At 33.0% G+C, this 25,166-nt stretch overlaps 1 protein-coding gene across 2 annotated transcripts in view; it reads left to right on the top strand.

Moving 5' to 3' along the window:
* The window catches only part of RIC1 (RIC1 homolog, RAB6A GEF complex partner 1), a 129,771-nt gene that overhangs the window by 39,213 nt on the left and 65,392 nt on the right, over positions 1-25,166 (top strand). For both annotated transcript variants that reach the window (XM_051987668.1, XM_051987659.1), the window contains exons 3-4: positions 1,168-1,247; positions 21,505-21,612. In XM_051987668.1, coding sequence (XP_051843628.1) covers positions 1,168-1,247; positions 21,505-21,612 — 188 coding nt within the window. The remainder of the gene's footprint in view (positions 1-1,167; positions 1,248-21,504; positions 21,613-25,166) is intronic.

Genomic DNA, 25,166 nt, shown 5'->3' with positions numbered 1-25,166 from the left:
AGTCGCTGTAGTTTTCTATAGTTCATCAGGATAAGAAACAAATGTTCAGAAAAACAATATTCAGAGCATAACATCCAGTAATTTTAACATTTTATAGCTTATTAAATGCATACTCATTAATCTCTTAGAATGTTTATATAACATATTACTTTTTAAAAGTACAGATTGTACTTTAAAATTCTTTTTATTGCCAGTTTCAAAAAAGCAAAAGTATGTTTTCTTGAGCAAAAATTTAGCACCATTTAGCACCATGAGCAACGCATTAGGCACCACCTAAGTTCTGATAAGTTGATAGCTTTTTTAGAAATAGATTTTTTTGTTACCTTTTGTTTTTATATAAACTACATTTCTCAATGTATCCTTCCTTCCCTTTACTCCCTCCCAGAAAGCCATCTGTTAGGAGAATAGCCATCCTTTATATCAAAAAAATTAAAAAAAGGAAAAGAAACCTATTAAAGAAAATTAAACAACATAATGAAAAAGTCTTCCATTGTAGTTTTTCATATCCAAAGTCTTTCACCTTTCCAAAGAAAGAGAAGGCCTCATGTTCTTTGCAGCCAAGTTCCATCATCATAATTTCACACCATTTAGTTTCTGTTATTTTATTGTTGTTACTGTAGTGATCATTTATATTATTTTCTTGGTTCTGCTTACTTTACTTTGCATCATTCCATATAATTCTTTCTAAACTTTTCTGTATTATTCATCATTTCTAAATATTATCTTATATTAATATACAACAACTTATTTAACCATTTCCCTGGTTGATGAGAATCTACTTTATTTTTGGTTATTTATTAGTACAAAAAAGTGCTATCACTTTTTGGCAAATATGAGGTTTTTCTTTTTTATCACTGACTCCCTTGGAAAGAGAGCCGGAGGGAGGGAGGGAAATAGAGTATTGCTTCTTTGTTGAGTGTGAATGGAACCTCAAAGTTCTTCTGATATGCCTTTTTTCTTTTTACTGTGATTTCATATAGTTGCTTATAGTTTACACTTCTTTTGAAAAGTTCATCAGGATGGTATTCTTTCAAAAGGCTTATTTTTTAAGTTTGAAATTAATGAATAATAAATGAAGATACAATTCAGAAAAATAATAGCGTACTTTATTAAAGTGACAGGGGAAAGTATTTTTATTTTATAATTAATAAAATTTATCTCTTTCAGACAGCAAATGGCTACATATTATTTTTTCATATTGCATCAGCAAGAGGAGAAAAGTACCTTTATGAGCCTGTATATCCCAAGTAAGTTTTTGTTTTTCATCTTTTATTTTTTATTTATATGTTATACCCTTGAAAAAAGCATTACAGTTTTGCCAATTTAAAAGTAGATACAAACAAAGACAGCCTATTTTGAATGTATATATCAGATTCCTTTGTCAAGAAACTCCAAATTTGTTAGGCTTGTCATTTTTGTGTGTGTGAGTGAAATTTAGGTTAAAATAAATTAACTATTAGCCAAGTCTTAGAAATATTTTAAATAGTATAGAGATTGTTCTTATTATATCTTGTGCTTTTATTTTTTCCAGTAAAGTTTAGACAGAACTCTATTGGAATTTAAATGACTATTAAATTAAGAAAGAATACCTTATATTTTGTACTTTGTAATCAGTGTACTAAATATACATTTTAATTTGATTTTACACATATGCTGTAACTCCTGATATTTTAATAAGTTTTATAATTATTGTCTTTTTGGAAGCTACAGAATCCAGTTGCTTAAATTTGATTTCTTTGTGAACATTAATAATTGAAATTGACTCCTTAGTTATGTTTATTAGAAAACTTGAAATTTTTTTAATGATTATTACTATTCTGATTTCTGGGTGAGAGATAGGTAGACATTTGCTATTCTTTATGAAAGGTGAGATATGAGGTGTAAGGTAGTTTGATTTAAGTGGATAGAAGGATGACCTGATTAGAGAACCCAGAAAGATCTGAATTGTAGTACTGTCTCTCCCTACACTGGAATGTAGCTTTGGATAAGTCATGTGACCTTTCTGTACGCCCCTGCAAATTCTTTAAATATGTAAATTGTATTATAGTTGCTTATCTACTTTGGTAGTGGGAATTTGCTCATATTAAATTCATTATATCTGTGGAATCACTTGTCTGCCTTCTTCTTTCCATACTCTACCTTATCAATATAATAACAACTCAGATATGTCCAAGCTACACTATTTCAAATCTAATTTATTTACAGAGTGGAAATTATGATGTTCAAAAAATACAGGTAAATGGCATTTTCTAGCTTTTCTTAACATCAGTTGCTTCTTATTTTATAATCATTTGGGAATATTTTCTAATACTTTATTTTAGTCACTAAACTAATTTTACTTTTAGAAACTGATGGGAGAAATTGACTAAGCATGGAAGGAATTATGTTGAGAAAATTCAGTAAATTTCACTTGCAAATTATACTTAGATTTGATGGTTACTAGTCTAAAGCAGGGAGTTAATGTTAGCAAATTGTCAATAGTGCCAAATCTGCCACCTGTTTTTGGATATCCAGTACCTGAGAATGTTTTTTACATTTTTAAATACAATTAAATTTCTGTTTAAAATGTAAAAACCATGCTTTTTAGATGCAGTAACATTTTGTTTTAATATTTTTTAAAAAACTTATTCTTAGTATTAGGGCTATACAAAAGCAGACCAAAAACAGGCAAGTGGCAGGAATTTGTTCTGCAGTTTGTAGGTGTGGACCCCAATTTAGGACGAAGATTGCCCTGTGAGTAGATAGTCATTATAATATGTATTAAAGAAAAAATGTAGTAGAAAAGGAAATGAAATAAAATGCTGAATTTTAAGACAACTTTTTATATGAAGAAGTTGCCTATTTATGTCACAAGTTTTAATTTTAGTGTTTTTATAATACAACCCTATTCTGAAACTCCAGGCCAAGCTAGTACCTCTTTTTATGGCTCTCTGTAATGTAGGTTGTTGTTCAGTCTTTTCAGTTGTGTCCAACTCTTCATGATCCCATTTGGGTTTTTCTTGGTAAAGATACTGGAGTGGTTTGCCATTTTCTTTTCCAGTTCATTTTAACAGATAAAAAAACTGGAACACACAGATTAAGTGACTTGTCCAGGCTCACACAGCTAGTAAGTATCTGAGGTCACATTTGAATTAAGGAAGATGAGTCTTTTGATTCTAGGCCCAGCACTTTATCCACTGCGCCACCTAGCTGTTCACTTATAGAATATGTAGAACTTTGTTCATTGTAAATGGGAATACTAGAGTTAAGAGAAATGATGGATTGTGAGTCAGTGTTGATGTTGTGTACTCTGTAGTTAGTATTGAAGGACAGAAATTACAGGAGGATGTACATTTAGACACAATTTAGAGGAGAATTTACTAATTCAATTTAACATTTATTGATATCTTTTCCGTATAAAGGCATTGTGATAGACACTAGAACTACGAAGACAAAAATGAAACATTTCCTGTTCTCACAGATCTTACCAGAGCTTACGTTCTACTTGGGATATATCATATATAATGATGAATAATACAAGGTAACTTGAGGAGGGAGAGCTCCAACAACTGGGGGAAACAACAAAGGATCAAAAATCTCTTAGAAAATAATAACTGAATGGACCCTTTAGGAAAGTTAAAGATTCTGAGAGACAGAGATGATTAGGAAGGCATATTGAGCAATCTGTGCAAAGACACAGAACAGAAATAGAAGCTGGAATATAAAATTCAGGAATTAGCTGATAAGTCAGTTAGTTAAGGATCCAGTAATAAGAGTTTTATTATTAGAGTTCCCCTAAAATGGAATAGATTGTATTTAAAAGAAGCAAGGTTACTAATGGAATAATTGTATTTAAAAGAAGCAAGGTTACTACTTTTGAGGTGATTAACAGTAGGCTATTACTCCTGGAGCTTCTAAAGTAGAGACTAGATGATCATTTGTCAAGGATGTTACAGTGTTATATAAGGATTGGAAATAGGATAATTGATGTACTTTGCAATTATATTTAATAAAAAATGCTTTTTTGTTCATAGGATCCTAAATTTAGAGCAGAAAGAGAACTTAGAGGGCATTAAATCCTACACCTACTTATTTTACAAATGAGGAAAGTGAGTATGAGAGAGATTAATAATTTAGGTAAGATCACATAGCTATTAAGTATCTGTGGAAGGAGCAGAACTTAAATTTTCCTGACCCTAGGTCCAGTGTTCTTATCCATCTTATTACATATCCTTATTACATAAGGATGAACATTATGCTTATGAATATATAATAATATTGATCATAAAACTTTATAGAGGTAGAAGAAATCTGAGAGATTATCAATTCCAACACCCTCATTTTATAGATGAGAAAAATGAATTTGAAAGGGGTTGTGACTTCTTTGTAATCCATTATACATTGTTTAAAGGCTCTCAGTTTTATCAAAGCCCATCTATTTTAAATCAAACTGAATAAAACATTTTTCTTTTATGCTGGCAACAAAAAAGAAGGAAAACAATTTCAGCTGTACTGTATATCAGGGTTTAGAGTAAGGAAACAAATTAATTGATTTGGGTCTTGTATCTCTCAACTCTGTGTCTCCTGTCTATTAGTTTGGGCCATATGAGGGGAAGAATAGGGGAAACACAAAGAAGAAAAACAAAAGAGGAAGGGAAATTAGAAGTACCTATAACTTAAAAATGGAGGGAATAGCGTCAGATAGAAAATGGGTTATACAAATTGTCATGGATGAATGCAATAGACTATTATTACTGTGCTACAAAAATTGATAGATACGAATGTAGGGAAATATAGAAACAGATTATATGAACTAATCATGGTAAAGTTGGCAGAGTCAAAAAAACAGCATACACAATGACTGCAACAGTATAAATGGAAATAATATAACTAAAAAAACCTAAAAACTAAATGCTACAAAAGTGTAATGATTAATTTGGCCCCCAAAAAGTAATATAAGATACCTCCCTTTAGTTACTCCTTGTCAGGGGATGGGAAAACAGTGGTCCATGAATGTGAAACATTACATATATTGTCAGGATTATTTGTTTTTTTAATATATTGATCAGTTTTGCTTTTTTAAAAAAAAATTTGTTTATAAGGAATAGCTTTCTGGGAAAGGGAGAGTAATAGAAAAGGATATTTAGTTTATATTTAAAAATAACAAAAAAAGTTGATACAAATATACATTTTAAAATAGAATTAAAATGTCCCAAACAAGGAATAGGCAATTTCTCTTCCCTGACTCATATATGGAATAATTTTCTCTTGAGTCTCTTTTCCAAATCTTATGAGTACATCAGCTTCTTTTATTGTTAGTTTATCAGATGTCCTGTATTATGTGACAGCACACTTCACTTTAGAAGTACATATCTTTCCCCTGTTACATCACATCTGAGAAACAGCTCAGATGTCTATGCTCATTAATAGTTTCCAACAAGATGTCATTTCAGATCTGCTTTTAGTTCATTCAGCCTTGGGTAACTTTCCTTCTTTCCTTACGTTTCCTTCTTCCTTTCCCTAACTCTATAAGTTTTATATTTCTTTTATAACCTCTTAAAAATCTTTTTAGACCAGTGTTTATTAAACATCTGATGAAAGGGCAGAAAAACTATAAGATTTAAAGCTAGAAAGCATTTGAGGGATCATCACTAAAGTATCTTTTTCTGTCATAGTTCTTTTAACAATTATAGTTCCTGAACATTTGAATTTTTTTAAAAAGGAGCTATGCTACATGTAATTCAGAAGTAATTTCTCTTTAGCTTGAGTATGTATTTTTGCATTTATACTTGAATATTTATTTTACTTTAGAAATTTCATTAAATATTTAGTCCCTTGACAACAAAACATTTGAACAGAGTTTTATAGAATAATTTCCTTGTTTAGTGTGTAAAGCTTTTCAAAGCTCTTTCTTCACATCAGCCTTGTGAAGTAGAATAGGCAATATAAGTATTATCCCTGATTTATAAATGATGAAGGGGAGGAACAGAGAGATAGGTAGACTTGCCTAGGATAGGACAAGTTACATGTATCAGTCTGGACTTGAATTCTGACTACAAGATTAATGTCTCATGTTACAATAAAATATTCTATAGTTAATAATCATCTATTCTAATATGCTCTCATTCCATTTATCTGTTATACATACTGTATAGCCTCCCAAAATACAAAGCATGTTATTTAAGTGTCATTTATAAGTATGTTGTAAGCCTGTCTTTTATGAGATGCTTCTCATTAACTAGTTCACTATGAAAGAGAAATTGATTTTGAGGAGAAAAGAGCCAAGTTTTTCTTATCTTTTAAATTTGTTATTGACCTGTGAACAGCATTTGCCATTTAGTTAATTTTAACTACTCAACTCCATGTTAACCATCTATCAGAAAGAAAGGGATAATTTAAATACCAATATCATGCAATAAAAAGGAGAAGAAGCAACAAGAATTTATTCAGCACTTAATAAACCTCAGACTCTGGGTTAAGAAAGAGCTGGGGATACAAAGAAAGGTAAAAACAGTTCTTGTTATTAACAAAGTTATCTCAGAAGAAAGGCACTAGCATTAAGGGAGACCAGGAAAAGCTTCCTGTAGAAAATGATAACTAAGAATTAAAGTAGGCCAGGAATTAAAGATGAGGAAGGAGGGCATTCTAAGCAGGTGGGACAGCTATTGATAATGCACAGTCGGGAGGTAGAATGTTTTGTGAAAAGAATGGTAAGGAGGTCATTGTCATCGAATCATAAAATATATATAAGAGATGTAGGCAGGGGCTAGATTTTGAATGGTTTAAAAGATGAACAGAGAAAGTTATCTTTGATCATAGAAATTATAGGGAATCACTGAAGTTTATTAAATAGAAGGGGTTAAATGGTTATGAAGTTAGGAAAGATTGGGTTCATGTACTGCTTCTGACATAGATTTGTGGTCATGGGTGGGTAAAGTTATCTCTTCACGCTCTAGGCCCTAGGACTTTTTTTATGGAGTTGTTGCTTAACTGCTCCAAGTAAATCTTATGACTGAATCCCCCCCCCAAAAAAAATGTGTTCAGAAATATAGACGTAAATTATGGGTCATATAAAAATATTGGTATATAATGAACTGGAGTTTGAAGAGACTGACAAAACTGCCAAAAATAAGTAACTTTTATCAAAAGCAAGTAGTGCACTCAGTTTAGTCACACAGATACACACAAACTCCTTACTATTCCTGAGAACTTTGAGAGCTGTGTTAAGTTGTGGTAGCATTTGAAATTTCCAAGTAACATGAAAATAACATTTTATGTGTGTGGGACAGGTGCTAGACCCCCTTCCCCAAATTAACTAATCAGAGACATCTTCAGGTACAAAGAGAAAGCATTTATTTAGTCTCTACAGGGAGAGACTCAAGCACACCTGGGAAGCATCTCAGCTCCCAACGTGCTTATGGTCCTCATAAATGGGAAGCAGTAAAGCAGGTTAAATAGCAAAAAATCCAAGCCTTTTCATAGGATGGATTACAAGGAAGTAATCATCATTGATCAGTGGTCACTAATGTTGTCTGCTTCCTGTGGGTCACTTCACTTCCTGTCACTGACGTAGGGTTTTGGCTTTTAGAGACCTTTAGGCCTAGAGATCATGTGACTTTCTGCAACCTGGGCCCAAGGACCTGATCTTCCCAATTTGCAGACCTCTGAGAATAGGGCTCATGTGACTTAGGCCTAGTCTCCTAGACTTCTTGAGAAAGCTTCGCCTCTCTCTAAGGATCATGGCAAACTATTTTATTTTTTCCTCATTTTTCATTAACTGATATTTTTACTGAATGTAAAAACATTTTCTGAGTTAGCAATTAGAATATTATATATGTATTTTAAACAGAATCTCAGAGACAAACACAAGTTAAGGGCATAATATACCAATAATTTTAAGGACATCTAGTATGAAGCTATTCCATTTTGTCTTTAAAAATAAACTATATGAGGGGCAGATTTGAACTCAGGTTCTCTATCTAGAGCACCATTCCTGAAGTCAGAAGGACCTGAGTTCAGATTTATCCTCAGACTTTAACACTTTCTAGCTGTGTGACCTTAGGCAAGTCCAATTGCCTCAGCAAAAAAAAAAAAAAAATATATATATATATATATATATATATGTATGTATGTAAATAAAGGCTTTGTTTTTTCTTATCTTGACCTTTACAATTATATCAGATTCTGATATATAGATATATATATGTGTATATATATATATGTATATATATATATATGTAAATATATCTATATATCTGCTTCTATTTGCTCCCTTTCCAAACCATTTAGTATCTGAAATCTAACTGCTTAAATTGATGTGATAGTTTAACAAAGGTGATTTTAAAGGCTCTTATTGAAGTTTTAAATCAGTTTATCAGTGAGCAGGACTACCTACAGAAATATTTCCTGAAGCGTTTAAGATCACCTACATTATAAAGTCAGATTCTTTCATAGAGGAATCATGGCTCATTTCCTGTCTTCCCCTTTACTTCATTATACTATTGGCTGATAGATATTAAGATTTCCTTCTACTTATTACATACTTGTTAAACCCAAAGAAAAAACTCATAAATGTTAGTAATTTTCAAATAAAATATGTGAATAACAGAGTTTTAGTTTTCAAATTTTTTTGTTACCATTCCTTTCTACTCTCAAGTTTCAGGAAGAAATGAGAAAAGGAAAGAGTAAGGATTTTTAATAAAAAATGAACTGAATATTACAATGGATTATCTATTTTCTGGCTCATTGGTGAAATAAAGAATAGAAATTTTATGTTCCTGGCTGGAAGTAGTAAGACTTGTGTTTAAATATAAATACTGTGGTGTTTTGTTTTGTTTTTCCCTCCAAGAAAATATTTTGATTTCCTAAGTTTGACTTTAGGCATGAAGGCTTTTATGAATCTCCATGACTTGTAAATACATATAAAGGAGGACATGAAGAGATCCCCTCATTCAGTAACAAATATTCCTTAAATATGAATTATTAAGTCTACTTAATGTGATTTACAGTATTAGATACTGGGAAAGATATAAATATAAATGAGAAGCTGTTTCAGACCTCAAACTTGGGAGTTTATTGGGGGTGTAATGGATCTTGAAGATAAATAGTATATACATTTTAGAATGTGACAAAAGCAAAAGACCTCTGGCAGAGATGACAATGTGAAAAGTACCACCAAAGCCAGTTCTCTGAGAATCTTCTCAGGGTTGATAAAAGTTGTGGATAAAATAGATTCTGCAAAACTAAAGGGAAAGACCACTGAGTTCAAGGATTGAACTTTATAGACTTTAATCTGGGGGGCCAGGAGTAGGTAAGGAAACAGCTTTGTCAGAGGATTGTACCTGGTCAAAATATGATTTCTCAGTCAGGGACTGCCAGGAGATGGGGGAAAGCAACTATGTACTTTGGCTGTGGGGTGAAGCTCATGCTTGGCACTAAGTGGTGTCCCAAGCAAGGCATGATGGTAGGAGAGATGGGGACCAGGACCAGGCTATTCCACCCAGAACTATGAAAGGCAGCAGTAGAAGATCTGAATTGTAATAGGGAATGACTTAATCTTAGTATAGTGCCATCTCTTTTCAGGCTGTGGTCATACAAAGAATCTATCCACTCTAGCCAAGGTCAAACAAGGGGACAAAATTTGCCTCTGACTCACTAAGACAAAAAACATAAGTAAGCAGAAAAAATTTCTATTAGAACTTTTAAAAATTCCATATCCACTATTTGTTAAGAGAAACCCAAGAAAAAATTATCTCATAGGAAATAATTGTAGTAATTAGAAGTCAGACTCCAAACGAATTAATTCATAAGGACTCCAGGAGGGGAGAGAGAGAAGGGGGATTGGAGGGGGGGTGGGAGGAGGGGGAGAAGTGAAATTAAATCACTTGACAGGAAAATAAGCAACTTGGAGGGGGTAATTTTTTTTATGTCATGGACCCTTTCTCAGTAATGATTTTAAATACATAGAAATAAAATAAATAGAATTATAAAGGAAGCAAATCATGTTGAAATACAGCTATCAAAATAGGAAAAAAATCAAATTTACAAGCCCTTTTGGGGGGCTTTCTGGACTCTGCAAAAGAATCCTTTGATTAGATGATAAAAAACAATTCAAGTAAACACTATGAAAAATAAAATGTTGCAAACATTTCCCAGAATTTATTCATTAATTGAAAAATGTGAGAATAAAATCAAAATACTGAAAAATTATATGAACATATGAGATACTATCAAAAATAGTCTAGAAAACAGGATGAAAATTATTGGACTCCATGGATGCCATGACTGGGAGAAAAAAAACCCCTAGAAATACTATGTTTCAAATAATCATAAAAAAAAAAAAAACTGTCCAGATGCATTTAATCAAAGCACAAAGAGAAAATTATAAGAAACCATGAATTGATTACTCCCAGAAATGTCATAGCCAAAATTCAAAACTTTCAGGTTGAAGAAAAATACTGTAAATCAGAAAAAAAAAAAGATAGGTGTGTCTGCAAATTTTTTGCACTTCAATACCATGCAATTACTTTTTCATTCCACTCTGAGCCCTTCTTCAGTTCCTTTTTGTGAATTGCCTTTCTCCATTTAAAAGCTCTTTGGGAGCAGGGGCTGTCTTTTAGCAGTTTTTGGAAATGCTTGCAAAGTGGCGTGATGTTGCTTAAAGCTAGACAAAGTTAAACATCATCCAGAGACCAGAATCACAGAGATAGAAAGAAGACCAAATTCAAGAAGGAGATTAATGCTGCAGAAAGTGTGGATGATTCAAATTTAGGAGGGATAGCTGTTTATATAATGAATGACAGGATGTACAAGTTTCTTGGCAGGCCAAAAAAAGGCTTTGGGCTGAATTAAGGAAGACTGATTTTAATAGGAATATCTGTCAAGTCCAGGACTTGACATAGATATAAAAAATCAGCTTCACCAATATAAGATGGAAAACAGGAAATATGGGGATTTTAGTAGTTTGCAAACTTAAGTGAGTCAGTAGTGTGATATAACAATAACACCCATTTGATACTCTCCTTACTCAGGTCTTAGAGAAGGCCTACCTTCATCATCAGAGACTGCTAAAGGAGTATATAGTGGAATATGTCAAAAGTTCGGTAGAATCAGAAAGAAAAAGGATATTGCCATCGATGATTTTAAATTTGTCAATAAAGAATGAGGCAGGGGGCAGCTAAGTGACTCAGTAGATAGAGCACCAGCCCTGAATTCAGGAGGACCTGAGTTCAAATGTGGTCTCAGACACTTAACATTTCCTACCTGTGTGACCCCAGGCAAGTCACTAAACCCATTGCCTCAGGAAAAACAAACAAATAAATAAATAGGCAAGGGTCTCAACTAAAAGGGTATCATGTGAGGTATACAAAAAGGTGGAGGAAAGAAGAGATTTGGAAGAGTTGCAGGGAGAGATAAACAATATTAACTAATATTCATGATTTAGGTATGATGAAACATGTGTAGAAAAAGATTACTACACATTTCTGAATTAAGAATTGAGCAATCATGATTTTTTAATCATTCTGTTTTCTGTTTCTTATTTGGTAAAAGGCATTAACTTGAAGCTTTTGCTTTCTAACTTTATTGCATTTTATATCATCAGCTCAAAAGGTTTCACTCAGTTTTGAGATCTTAGGTTTGATTTCAGGTTTTATTGAATAGTTGATTACTTAAATTTTTTTATTGTGTAACTATATTGTACTTGCATTCTTTTTCATTATGTTAAAGAATTCTATATATGAGGTTTTTATTATGATTTGGACATTGTTTTATTATAATTTGTCCAACTGTTTATTAATTGCTGACTTTATTATATGGCACTTTGTCATTTGTATTTTTATTTATTTTGTGTTTCATGTTTATTATTTCAATTTAATACTAATAACTTTGTGGGAGAGATAGTATCAATAATATGTTTTTCCCCCATTTTGCAGACAGAAATTAGCTACTTATAACTAGTAGGTGGCCGATCTTAAATTAAAATCTAGATTTTCTGATTCAGATAGTCTTCTTTCTACCATATTGTATTCTGAAGTAGGGATACAGGATGGAACTAATAGTAATTAAGACGTAATATGCAGATTCAATGAAATGCAAATATTTATAATACTTCTACACAGTTAGAATATCCATAGGAACTGTGGGATCCTTGAAGACAGAATCTAGTTTGCTAAAATTTTTAAACAGTAATTCAATATTATGTCTTATTCTATCCCAGTACATTATATATATATATATACATATATATATATACATATATATATATGTATATATATATATGAGACTCAGGACCAACCCTCTAAATTTGCCTCACAATTATTTATTTGTAGCAAAAACTATAGTTTCTTGGTTTTGGTTTTTTAGTGTTTGAACAAGCACTGTAGGTATAATAAAATAAGCCATATTATTGATCATCTCCTTAATTTTTTGTTCTGATGCTTGAAACATATCCAAAGGAACTTGCTTATTGAAGTAGCAAAAATAGAAAGTTATTGTAAGATATGGGCCATAAGGACAATATTTTAGCAGTGTTTAAACATAGTAATACCCTAAGAATAGCATAGAAATGGAATTTATTTGAAAAATAGAGGGATTTAAGTAATGAGACCAGCCAAAATATAGTAAGAAAAAGCTGTTTAACCCAGCTCTGCTCCACAAGTTCTCTGAAAAGGTGTGAGGTGTGTGTGTGTGTGTGTGTGTATGTGTGTGTGTGTGTGTGTGTGTGTGTGTGTGTGTGTGTGTGTGTGTGTTTTTAAGGTACCAGACTGAATTCTGATCAGAAAATCTGAGGAAAAGCTTATTCTGAGCTATTTTTCCAGCCCCATGTTGGCATAGGGAGAAAGATAGGGATCTTTGGATGCAGCGGAATGAGATCTGGCCAGAAGGGTTCTCACTTGTGGAGACTGGGAGGAGGAGAGCCTGTGGCTGTGCATTTGGTCAAAAAAAAAGTCTTGAGTAAAGCATTTACAAAGCCACTGCAGACTTGAGGAAGAGACCTGTGCCTAGAGAAAGCAGTCCAGGACAGGAAGAGGTCTGTTGACTTTGGGGAAGTAGTCTCCAAGCTCTTTGTACTGAGAAAGGAACAGACTTAAGGAGCAGCTCTGTGGTTCTGATCATAGGAGGGTCTTGAGTGTAGTATTCCTGATATAACGCATACAGCTGAATAATGATTCTACTGAAATTCCAACGAGGAGGTCCATAGTTCAAGACCAGACCAGGGTCAAGAGTTAGAACAGGAGGATATTGATCAGATTTTACTGGATCAGTTAAATTTGAGAGTATCAAAAATTTATGTCCCCAGTTTGCTCTGATCCCTGAAATCCTTAAAGAATACTGCCCACAATAAATAAAGAAGCAGCAAGACACATTACATTGAGAATACATTACAGATTCGAGCAAGGCCCAGACATTCCCTCCAGAAATACTTAGCTCCTGGACTTAACATAAAATTTCTCTTTTGAAAATAAGGCTGGACAAATAAATTGGACAAAGAATCTCACCACAGAAAGATAACATGGTAAACAGGGATACCCAAGACATAATACCAAAAAAAGATAATAATTCCAAAACATCTGCAAATAAAGCAAACAACAGCAAAAATTCATACATTGAATAAAAGTTAAGCTAGAATTTCTGGAAGAAAGAATTTTAAAACAATTTTTAAAAATGATTTTATAAATGAAATGAGAATGCTAGAGGAAAGAATTAGAGGGGAAAATAAGAGCAATAGAGAAAGGAGAATTAATTATTTAGCAAAAGAGGTAAAAAATCTTAGCAGAGCAGCAGACACCTTAAATTAAAATAGACCAAACAGAGGTTAATGAGTTCAAGGTAGTTTATGAGACTTTATATTTTCTTCAATTTTTTTCAGTCTTTTAAGTATGTTGTAATATTTTTGTTCTCATGGAATTTATATATATGTGTATGTATATATGTATACATACACACATAGATAATATTAGGCATAAATATTATGTCTATATGTATTTATATAACTGGTCTGAAAAACAGAATATTAGAATCTTTTTTTTTTTTTTTTTTTTTTTTTTGCTGAGGCAATTGGAGTTGTGATTTGCCCAGGGTCACACAGCAAGGAAGTGTTAAGTGTCTGAGGTTAGATTTGAACTCAGGTCCTCCTCATTTCAGGGATGATGCTCTATCCACTTTGCCACCTAGTTGCCCATGCTCAAGATTTTTAATCTGCATGTTTAGTATAGATGAAAATCATAGATACTTATAGAAGACATTTAATTTACATTTATATTTAGCTCTCCTGCCTCTGTGTTGACATTATCTCTCTAGCTGCCTTGTTAGAATAATTTTTAAAAGAATCTGGATATATTTCAATAAACCATGAAAGAAAACTGACCAGATATCTTAGAAACAGAAAACTAATAGAATCTTCCAGGTATCTCTTGAAAAGAACCCTAAAATGATAGTGTCCAAGTATGATTCCAAAGCTTCCAGGTCAAAGACAAAACCCTGTAAACAGCCAGAAAGAAAAAGAATGATAGTACTAAGTATCACAGTCAGAATCATAGTCTTTATCAGTTCCCGCTGTAAAGTAGCAGAGAACTTTCAATACAGTGCTCTATAAGGCAAGGGTTCTAGGCTTACATCTAAAAATAATTTACCCAGTAATTCTGATCATATAATCTTACAGAGGGAATGAATAGCTCTTTGATGAAATAGAGTTCTTCCAAGCATTCTTGATGAAAAGACCCCAGCTAAGTAGAAACTTGTAGTATAGGAATAGGTATCAAGAGAAATGTATAACGATAAATACAAATTACCATTGGAAAAGGCTAAGAATGACATGTTTATATTCAAATGAGGAAGCCAAAGAAACAAGCATTTATTAGGTATCTACTTTATGCTGTTCACTGTTTGCCTGTGTCCAGAATACAAAGAAAAGCATTGAGTTACTTAGGCTTCAATTTTAATCATTTTGTCAGTGGTGCTTTATTGAATATAATTTTTTGCAGTCAGTAAAAGTCTACAAAAACTTTGTTTAAAATTTCTACTTTTGCACTTCTTTGTAAAGTTTTTTTGTGTCCCAATGACATGAGTTTTCATAGAAGTGTCCTATATAGCTGAGAAATATATACATACACATATATATTGTTGGCAGAGATGCAACATATCTAACTTTTCTAAAGTTCTATTTAAGTCTTTAACTTCTTTTGAAAAGTTCATCAGGATGGTATTCTTTCAAAAGACTTATTTTTTAAGTTTGAAATTAATGAATAAATCAATACAAAAAAATGTGAGATAATAGGAAATAATTAGCAGAGAGGGAGCATTAGAAATAAGAGTTGGGATTATAAAACACTTAATAGCTTTGCAACCTGGACAAGTCACTTAACTCTGTCCCAGTTACATTATCTGTACAATGAGCTAAGGTAGGAAATGGCAAACCACAACAGTACGTTTTCTTTTTTTTTCTTTTTCTTTCTTTCTTTTTTCTTTCTTTCTTTCTTTCTTTCTTTTTTTTTTTTGCTGAGGCAATTGGGGTTAAGTAACTTGCCCAGGGTCACACAGCTAGGAAGTGTTAAGTGTCTGAGGCCAAATTTGAACTCAGGCCCTCCTGACTTCAGGGCTGGTGCTCTATCCACTGTACCACCTAGCTGCCCCTTATAGTATGTTTTCTAAGAAAATCCTAAATAGGGTCAGAAAGAGTCAGATATGACTAAAAACAACTGGACAGCAACAATGTAAGGAACCCTGGAAAACCAGTAGATAGAATTGAATAAAAAGTTTTCCAAGGATGGAGGATAATGAGAAAATGCCCAAGCTGAAAGATCCAGAGTATTGTTCACAGAGCAGTAAAAAGGCTAATGTCACTGGATTGAGGATTGTTGGGGGGAGGAGGGGAGGAAGATGTAAAATTGTAAAGGAAGGGAAAGGATGTTAGATTATAATAGACTTTGAGAGCCAGAGGATTTTGTATTTGATGCTGGGGGTACTAGCCACTAGAATTTATTATAGGGGGAAGGGAAGATGGAGGGATGACATGGTTAGGTCTGTGCTTCAGAAAAATTATTTGAGTGGCTGAATGCAGGATAGATTGGAGTGGGGAGAGATTTGAGGCATCCAGCAGGCTATTCCAATAGTCAAGGCATTAGATGATGGTGGTAGTGTCAGAGGAGAAAAGGAAGGTTGCAGAGGTAAAATTAGTCAGTCTTAGTGACAGATTGGCTATGGGCTATCTTTAAGGTGGAAGATAATGAGTTTAGGTTGTGAGTCTGAGACTCTGGGAGGATCTGTAATAGCTGTGATCAGTACATGGATATTTTAACAGGTACACATCATAAATACAGTAGAGGAGCAAAGAAGCTACTTTTCTTCTCAGTGAATAGGGAAAGATTTCATGACTCAATAAGAAATAGTATCACACAAGACACCATGAATAGTGTTGGAATCTTTATGATTGATGGGCCATAACCTGAAACAAGGTACTAAGTAGAAGTAAAAGAAACAATGCTTGTGTTTACACTTTTAGAGAGCTTATATAGCAAGAAGTATTTAAGTACTCATTGGAGTTCACAAGTATGGGAGCTTCACAAAGTAAACTTTGTAACTTTTTGAATTCACACCTCCCCTGAAGCTCTTAGGTCCAGAGAACACTCTGGGAGAAATCGACAATCCCTCTCTCGAAGAAGGAGCATAAATAGAGCTTCATTGAGCCCAGTTAAGAGAGTTCAGCTGAAGATTGAGAAGGGAGCATCAGCTGAAGATTGAGGAGAAGCCCTTTCTCGGAGGCACAACCAGATTCATCTTCATCTCACACCACTGTGGTGGGTGGGCTCCTGCACTTCCCCCACTGAGACCAAGCTGGTCTGAAAGACTCTCCAAAAAGCTACCTGAACCCTAAGTGAAAGTAACAGATTCATTCCATCTTTGTACTGGCTGGAGGCTGAAGAAAGCAGAGGCAGAAGCAAAGGACAAAGCTGCAAGAGCTCTTACAACCAAGCAGAGAGATAGGCCTCAACTATCCAGGCTATTTTGGAAGGAGAAAATAAACATTTGCATTTTTACCAGCCTGCTGCGTTTTGAGGTGATTATTACTTTCAACTGCAACTAAGGCTGCCTCCAGAAAACCACCTCTAGAAACCTACTCCCAGAGAGAACCATTATATATTAAAAAAGAAAAGCTCCACAGAATAGTTTAAAACAATGTAAGCTTAAAAGAGAGTTAACTTGGAAAAAGTCGTTGCCTCAAGTTTCTCTGGTAAGGGTCTCATATCCAAGATATATAAGAAATTGTGTTGATTCAGTGATGATCAATACTAAGAATCCTTGTATCCTTGAAGCAATCGAAGAAAAAGGAAAAAAAATTATGTACAGAAATACATATAATAGCTTTGTTTAAGGGGATTCAATCAACTAGACAAATTATAGTATATACTGGGGTGCTATCGTAATATAAGAATCATGAGGGGGAAAGGTTTCAGAGAAGCCTGGAAAGACTTGTTTGGAATGGTACGGTTAAGTGAGCCAGAATGAGAAGAACAATTTACCCAATAATAAAACTATAAAAACAACTTTGAAAGACTTAAGATCAGTAAAATGACCAATCATTGTTTCGAAGGACCTATGATGAGGAATGCTATACTTATCTCTCTTTTTTTTTAATGCTATACTTCTCTCTAAAGAAATGCTATAGACTGAGAGTGCAGCTTGAAATTATTTTTTGTATGTGAACAAAGAAAGAAAGAAATTTGATCTTGTTGACAATGAATTTTTTTTTTTTTTTAACAAGGGTGTAGTTTTTTCCTTTTTCAAGTTGTTGTTTGTCCTTCATTCTCAAAAGGTGCTATTATGTCAGGGAAGTGATGCCATGACATGCAACTGAATTAGATTTCAATGAGGGGGACCAGTTCACTTTCTTCTCTAGCTCCATCTGGGTCTGTAAGAAAATAGAGATCAGGATTACTGGAGATGGCCTCTAGGTTCAGTGAGAGCTCCTTTTCAAGTAAAGGAGGGAGGAAGGAGAAATAGAAAATAGATTTTTGTTTATTGAAAATTATTGAAATTGAAAATTAAAAGTAAAGATTTTTGATTATCCCCCAGAAGACTGAGCCAACAAAAGGGAGTAAAGATTTGAAATACACATATCCCAAACTCACCCTTCAAATTTGAGGAATTAAGAAAAATTATAATTTTATATTTGTGAGTGCAGCTTTCAAATATAAAGTTTTTTGGGATCATTTGTCATTGTATTCCCACTATAAACAAGTTTTGGTTGCTTTTTTTTTGGGGGGAGGGCTATTTTGACATGATGACAGTACCTGAATAAAATGGCAGTTAAATATTGGTTAGTTTACCATATGGTCAACTCTGGCCCTACATAATTTTCAGAATATCATTATAAATTAGCCTGATGACATTTGTCTGGTTCAATAGATACACATTTATGTAGTGCAGCTATATATTGGTTTAAGCCAAACCAGTGTTACTAAGCAAGAAATGAACATTAGAGCCCTTAGCTTATCTCTCCTGTCCAAGGACACTTTTAATAGTCAAAAGATATATAGAAAATGTGTTTTAAAAAACACTAGTGAAAATAACTTTGAATGCCCGGGTGCTTGGTGGGTACAAAAAAATTAATCAAATGAACAAAGCTTCAAGACTTCCTACAAACTCTTTAAAGGAAACAGTATGTAGGAAAGACTGCAATCATTCACAAAGAATTTTTGGTACTATGCCATATTTTTATTCCTTTTAATCTGTAACTAATAATCATTAAAATTTGACTTCTGATTTTATATCAGAAAGTAAACAGACATTCCTGCATATGTACTCTGTTCAGGGACCTAAGTGCTTTAGCAAAATCAGTATCCAAATTTTATAATGGAAGTTTTTGAGATATGAGGGCTCATTTAGCAGAAGTTTGCTCCACAATATTTGTCATAATGCATCAAGTTTATTGTTAGGTACCAATTTAGAAATCTTAAAGAAATTTATAATATACTTTTTGTTACTAAAATTCCAAAGTATAATTTTTTAAAAATTATATGGTTATTTAATGTGCACACACAAAATAAAAGTACTGGCGATCTTTTTATATTACTTTCCTTGCCAGTTCAGAGTCTAGCCAAACTGACCTATTTATTCCTCACATCGGACAAACCTCCCATCTCTAAGCTTTTGTATTGGGTGGCCCGCTATTCCTCTTTATCTTAACCTCCTAATATCTCTTTTTTTTCTTCCAACTTCAGGTGACAACCTTCTACTTGAAGCCCAATTTTTGCCCCCATACTTCACAAGCTATTAGTGCTTTTAATTTTAAAAACAATTAGATTTATTTTGTATATAATTGCATATATTTGTCATGTATATTTTATCTCTGCTGATACAATGTAGCTTGATTGAGGTTAAGGACTATTTAATTTTTTTCTTTGTATTCTTAACACTTTAGAAGGTTTTTTTTTTTAATTTTTTGATTTTTTTAACAAAGATTTTTTTTGTTTTGTTATTTTTGTTTTACTTTTGCTTCTTAAAATCATAAGTATTCTTTATTGGTCCACACTTCCCATTGCCCCATCTCAAATTAAGCAAATTTTTAAAAGGCAAAACTAAATCCCCCAATTCCTATCTATATAGCCCACCAAAACAAATTCCCATATTTATCATGTCTGAAAACATGTTTCTTTCTGCATTTTAAATGAGTGGCACATTACATCTTCATTCTTTTGGACTTATGATTTATCATTATATTGATTACTAATATTGCCTAATACTACTAACTTAATATAGGTAAGTATTCTAAAGTCTTTCAAAGTTATTGTTCTCTATAGTACTATTATTATCTTTAGAGATCTTCCTGGTTTCCTCTGAAATTATCCATTTCAGCATGTTTATGGCATATTGTTTAGTCATTCTCTACTGGGAAGGCATCCCCTTATTTCTAATTTTTGGCTACCATGAAAAGAGCTACTATAAATGTTTTTTTTATCTGTAGGTCTGTTTTTCTTTTTCATTTCTTTAAGGTGTAGGTCTAGTTTGGCAACTTTCTAAAAATTATTCCAAATTGCATTCCAGAATGGCTGGAATTCATAATTCATAATTCTACCACTAGTACATTGTATCTATTTTCCAGTGTCTTTTTTTTGTTTGTTTGTTTGTTTAACATGGTAAGTGACTGGCCCATGGTTCCATACTAGGAAGTGTTAAGTATCTGAGACCAGATTTGAACTAGGATCCTCCTGATTTCAGGGCTGGTACTCCATTTACATGCCACCTAGCTGTCTCCATAGTATATTTTTTTCATTGCATTATTGATTATTGATTGATTTGTTCTTTTGAAAACTGTCTATTAATAACCTTTGACTATTTATCTATTGGGGAATGGCCTAATCTTATAAATTTGGAAATGAAACATATAGAAACTTGAAAGACTTTTCTTCCCTAATTACTTGTTTGTTACTTTTTAAAATCTGAAAAATATTTCAGGGTTTGATTGTTATAGGACTGAATAAATAATAGGTAGAATTGTCATTTTTATTGATTGAACCTATCATGGGCAATTAATGTTTCTCCATTTACTTAAGTCTGCTATTACTCTGCAGAGTGATTTGTACAGTTCCTAGGTAAATCTCAGAAGTTATACTGCTAAGGAAGCAATGCCCAAGGCCCCTTACTTAACCAATAACATCCTTGCCCCTAAATGATAACCAACCACAAAACCACAAAAGGACTTTCCCTCATAGAACTCGTATAATACTCACTCTTGTTTAGAGCCTATTAGCATGTGATTTGCATTGCAATTTGGGACCCCCACACATCCTGAATAATCTTAAGTGCATTCTGGGAAATTGCATGTATATTGAGTTGTCTTTTGTTATTTTCCTTGTATTTGTGCCTTAAGTGTTTTTCCATCAGCCAATCATAAGCCTTTTTACTCTAGGATCCATCCTGCCTGGGCTGCTGCTCCTACCTGCAGGATGCATTACCCCAAATAAATGTCCATATTAATATCTTTGATTGGTTTGGAGACAGTCTGAGCCTGAATTTTTTCAAGATGACATCACAACACACACCTGATACCTCAACAATACTCCCATATATTTTATAGCTTCTATATTTACTTTGAAAGGAATTTCTCTTTCTAGTTGATTTTACTGTGTTTTATTGGCTATGTATAGGAATTCTGGTAATGGTTTATGTTATCAGCAATTTTACTGGTTATTACTTAATTTTAAATGACTCTTGGATTATCTAAATATGCCATTACATCATTTTCGGAAATCAATAATTTTGTTTTCTCTTTGCCTGTGCTTATTATCTCATTTTCTTTTTCTTGTCTTACTATCTTAGGTAGAACTTTTTTATAAGTTCATATTTTTCAATATGTTGTATCAAAATGTACCAAATTTTTGGAGCATTTTTAAGTTTTAAAATTCTTGGGAAAAGAGAAAGGGAGGGGGGAAAAGGAGAGAAGGAAGGAGGAGGGGGAAGATGAGAGCATGAATGTATAAAATTACAAGATTGTTCTCATTATATGTCTTTATTTTTTTTTTTTAGAGGAAGTCCACAAGTAAAGGGAACACCTCATTTTAAGGAAGAGCAGTATGCTCCTTCATTGCATCTGGAGATGAAAAAAGTACTGGATTTACAAGCATCTATTATTAGGTATACTATCTCTCTGTTAGGTTCAACAGTTTGTTATCTCCTGGGTCCCTTGCTTACAACACAGTGGTTACTTACTCACAAATGTAGAATGGGTATATGAAAGGACAGGTTAGAAAATTGAAACAAAACTTTTATTTATTATTTTTGGTGGAAGGAACTCTAATCTTACCACAGTTTTATTTTTATCTTTAAATGACTAAAATCTCACAATCACACTCTTGATTAATATTTTTGTGCTTCACTAATGATGTCCATTGTAAATTGTTTGAATAAAGTCTTTTGAGTTTACCTTAGAATCCACATCAAGTAAATCCTATCCACATAATTTTCATCAAATCCTTAAAATATTGATTAATTATTTTCATTTAGGCATTTTCCCAGATACTATCTTAGCTAGTTCTGAGATTTTGATTGTGGGGGATACTTTCCCTCATATTATATTGGCAAATCAGAAATGACAGTTTCTCTCATTTTGTTAAGTCAGAACTCTTGTGGAATGTGGAATAGACAAAAACCAGAACTCATTCCTACATATTCTGTGACATAATAAAATAACAAGTTATAATACAAGTATTGTGTATCAGTTATTATATGCTGTTTTTGTATATTCAAACCAAAAAAGACAAAATGGGTAATTGAGGGAAAAAAGATAGTGGTAATTTGATTCTGACCTTTTCTCAGAGGGGAAAAAAAATTCAAGAAAAAGGAATGGCAAAGAAGGATGAGAACACTAAATCATAGTGGGAGAAGAAGAGAAGTAGAGATGGGAATTTACATAGAAATATGGACAAGAAGGAATGATTGGTAGATTGAAGAGAGCACAAAGACAGCAAAAACATATTGCTTTCCGAAAAATATCTTCCTATTAAAAAGGCTAATAAATTTTCTCTGTGAAAGAATACTTGATTTAGAATGAATTTTAGGTGAATCTAAGATAAGGCTCACTTTTCCTGAGTTTAGAAAGGAAAAGATCAAAGTTGTAGACCTATGCTTTTATTGTACTTTACTACACACAAGGTATTATACCAGTGATCTTGCAGTCACCTACATGTGTTTCACTCAGATGTTTGTGTGCTCTTAAATCCCTTATTTGCTTACAATCTTTTATCACATCTTTCCTGATACCTCACAATTTCTAACTTGTTTCTTCATACTCAATGAGACCTTCACATCTATATGGCATATACTTCTTCTCCCAAACTTAATTCTTACTTTGGTGAGTTAGTTCAGTTATATGTATCTTTAATGTTTAAATTCCTTATCTGCTTGTCTTGTCATCTGACTGTGCTTTGCCAAATCCAAGTGCTGGATTATTCTTACCTTCTGCCTCCTTCACTTATATTCTCTTGCAGCTGAATGGAGTTGGAGAAAGTCATGAAACTGCTGATTGGGTCCACATATGAAATATGTTATCTAGTCCCGAGTGGGTCTTCCCTGAAGCAAGGCAGGCTTATTATTTCTCTAATTTATTCTCTTATTCCACATACCCATGCCATCCTAGCTTATTTTTCCCATTATCATCCCTACTCCTCTCTCAAAGCTTTAATCTCTCCCTGTCTGCTGGTTCTTTCCTTACTATCTACTCTATATCCTACAGTCTTCATTTACTATCTTTCTATATATCTCATTCTGATTTTTGGTAAGCTTGCTTGGAAAAAACTCAGTACATTTTCTCATTTTCTTCCAAACCATTTTCTGGATGCCATTTTCATCACCCAATTGAATTTGCTCTTTCCAAAGTAAGCAGTAATTTCTCATTTGCCAAATTAAATAACCTCTTCTTAATTTTCATCCTTGACTTCTCTTCAGTATTTTGCATTTTTGATTACTTTCTCTAATTGTATACTTTGTCTTCATTGAGTATTTGTGACTGGGTTCTCTTGGTTAACCTTATGCTTTGCTTATTATTCCTTCTAAGTTTCTTCTAAACTTCCTTTTTACCATTAAGAGTACCATTAAGGCTACTCACCCATATTTACAATCTCGATGTCCTTCTTTACTCCTTAACCTCACTCCATATACCCAATCAGTTACACAAGCTTGTTTTTCTCTTTATGGCATTTATCATACATGTCTCTTCCTTTTACACCTACCACCCCATTTTTAGGTTTTCATTATCTCTTGCCTGGACTATTTTAGTAATCTTCTAATTGCTCTCCCTGTCTCATCTCTCCCCTTTCTTAATATATTTTCCATCCTGCTGACAAAGTGATTTTCCCAAAGCATAGGTCTGGGCACCTTCCTTAATAAAATTTCAACAATTCTCTCTTTCCTCCAGAGATCAAATATAACATCCTTTATTTGGCATTTAAAGCTCTTCACATCTTGGGCCCTTTGTTCCTTTCCTGTGTTCTTATACCACATATCTCTTTACAAACTATATAATCCAGCCATATTGGCCTACTTGCTGATTGTCAAGCTCAACATTCCATCTCCTATCCTTCCTTATCTCTGCCTCTTAGAATCTCTGCCTTTCTTTGGGACTTTGATTAACTAGTCAATCACTGTGCATTTTTAAAGTACTTATTCTATGCCAGCAATAGCTTCCTTCTGGACCCCGTACCTGTTTATATAACCTCTGTTGGAGGTTATATATTTCCTCCACTGGAATGTAGATTTCTTGAAGTCAGGGACTATGTTTGCTTTTCTTTTTGTCCCTATAGTTTAGCATAGTGTTGTTTCGTGAGCTAATAATTTAATGCTTGTTGTTTGCTTGACTGATAAGTGGAATATGATAGAGATGTGCCTTATAGTATTTGCACTTTAATTTTTTCCTGCCTCTGTTATTTCTTATGATGTTGACTTGTTGTATATGTTTATTTATGTTTATATAAGTATAATAGGTTTTTAAGATGTTATTAACATTTTTTAAAAAACTACTTTGAGAAATAGCATTAGTTTTTTTCTGTTATTTTTTTATTTTCTTTCTCAGACATAATATGGATTCACAGTACCTATTACAGTACCTTATCTCTTTCTATTGCCTCTTCCCATATTATACATTTATTTATTTAAAATTTTTAAAATTAAAAATTTTTTTTTGCAATATGTATATATTTATTATTAAAACTTTTTATTTTTAAAATATGCGTGGGTAATTTTTCAGCACTGACCCTTGCAAAACCTTCTATTTCAAATTTTTTCCTCTTTTCCCCCACCTAGATGGCAGATAGTCTAATACGTTAAATATGTTAAAATACCATATTATAGATTTAAGCATTTCCTATTACCCTGACACTTTCCCTATTTTTGCTCTCTCTCCTCATCCCTTTGATGAACATGATCCTAACCTTATAATAGACTCTCCCCTTTATTTCCATCTGTCAAGTCTCTCCCATCTTAAAAAATGCAGCTTATGTTCCACTTCCTACTTACACGTATTTCCTGATCATCCCAGATAAAGATCATTTTTAATTCTTCAAACTTCTCTCATCACTTTGTTCTCTTCTTTTCAATTATCATTTTCTTTCTTATAATATATATTTGTACATGTTTCCAGTTATCCCTTTTTAGAATATATTCTTCTTAAGGACAGAAATTCTCTCTTTTTGTCA

The sequence above is a fragment of the Antechinus flavipes genome, chromosome 1 (assembly GCF_016432865.1).
Source record: "Antechinus flavipes isolate AdamAnt ecotype Samford, QLD, Australia chromosome 1, AdamAnt_v2, whole genome shotgun sequence".
Lineage (NCBI taxonomy): Eukaryota > Metazoa > Chordata > Mammalia > Dasyuromorphia > Dasyuridae > Antechinus > Antechinus flavipes.
Note: the sequence above shows the minus strand (reverse complement) of the source record. Positions and strands in the feature narration are given on the sequence as shown.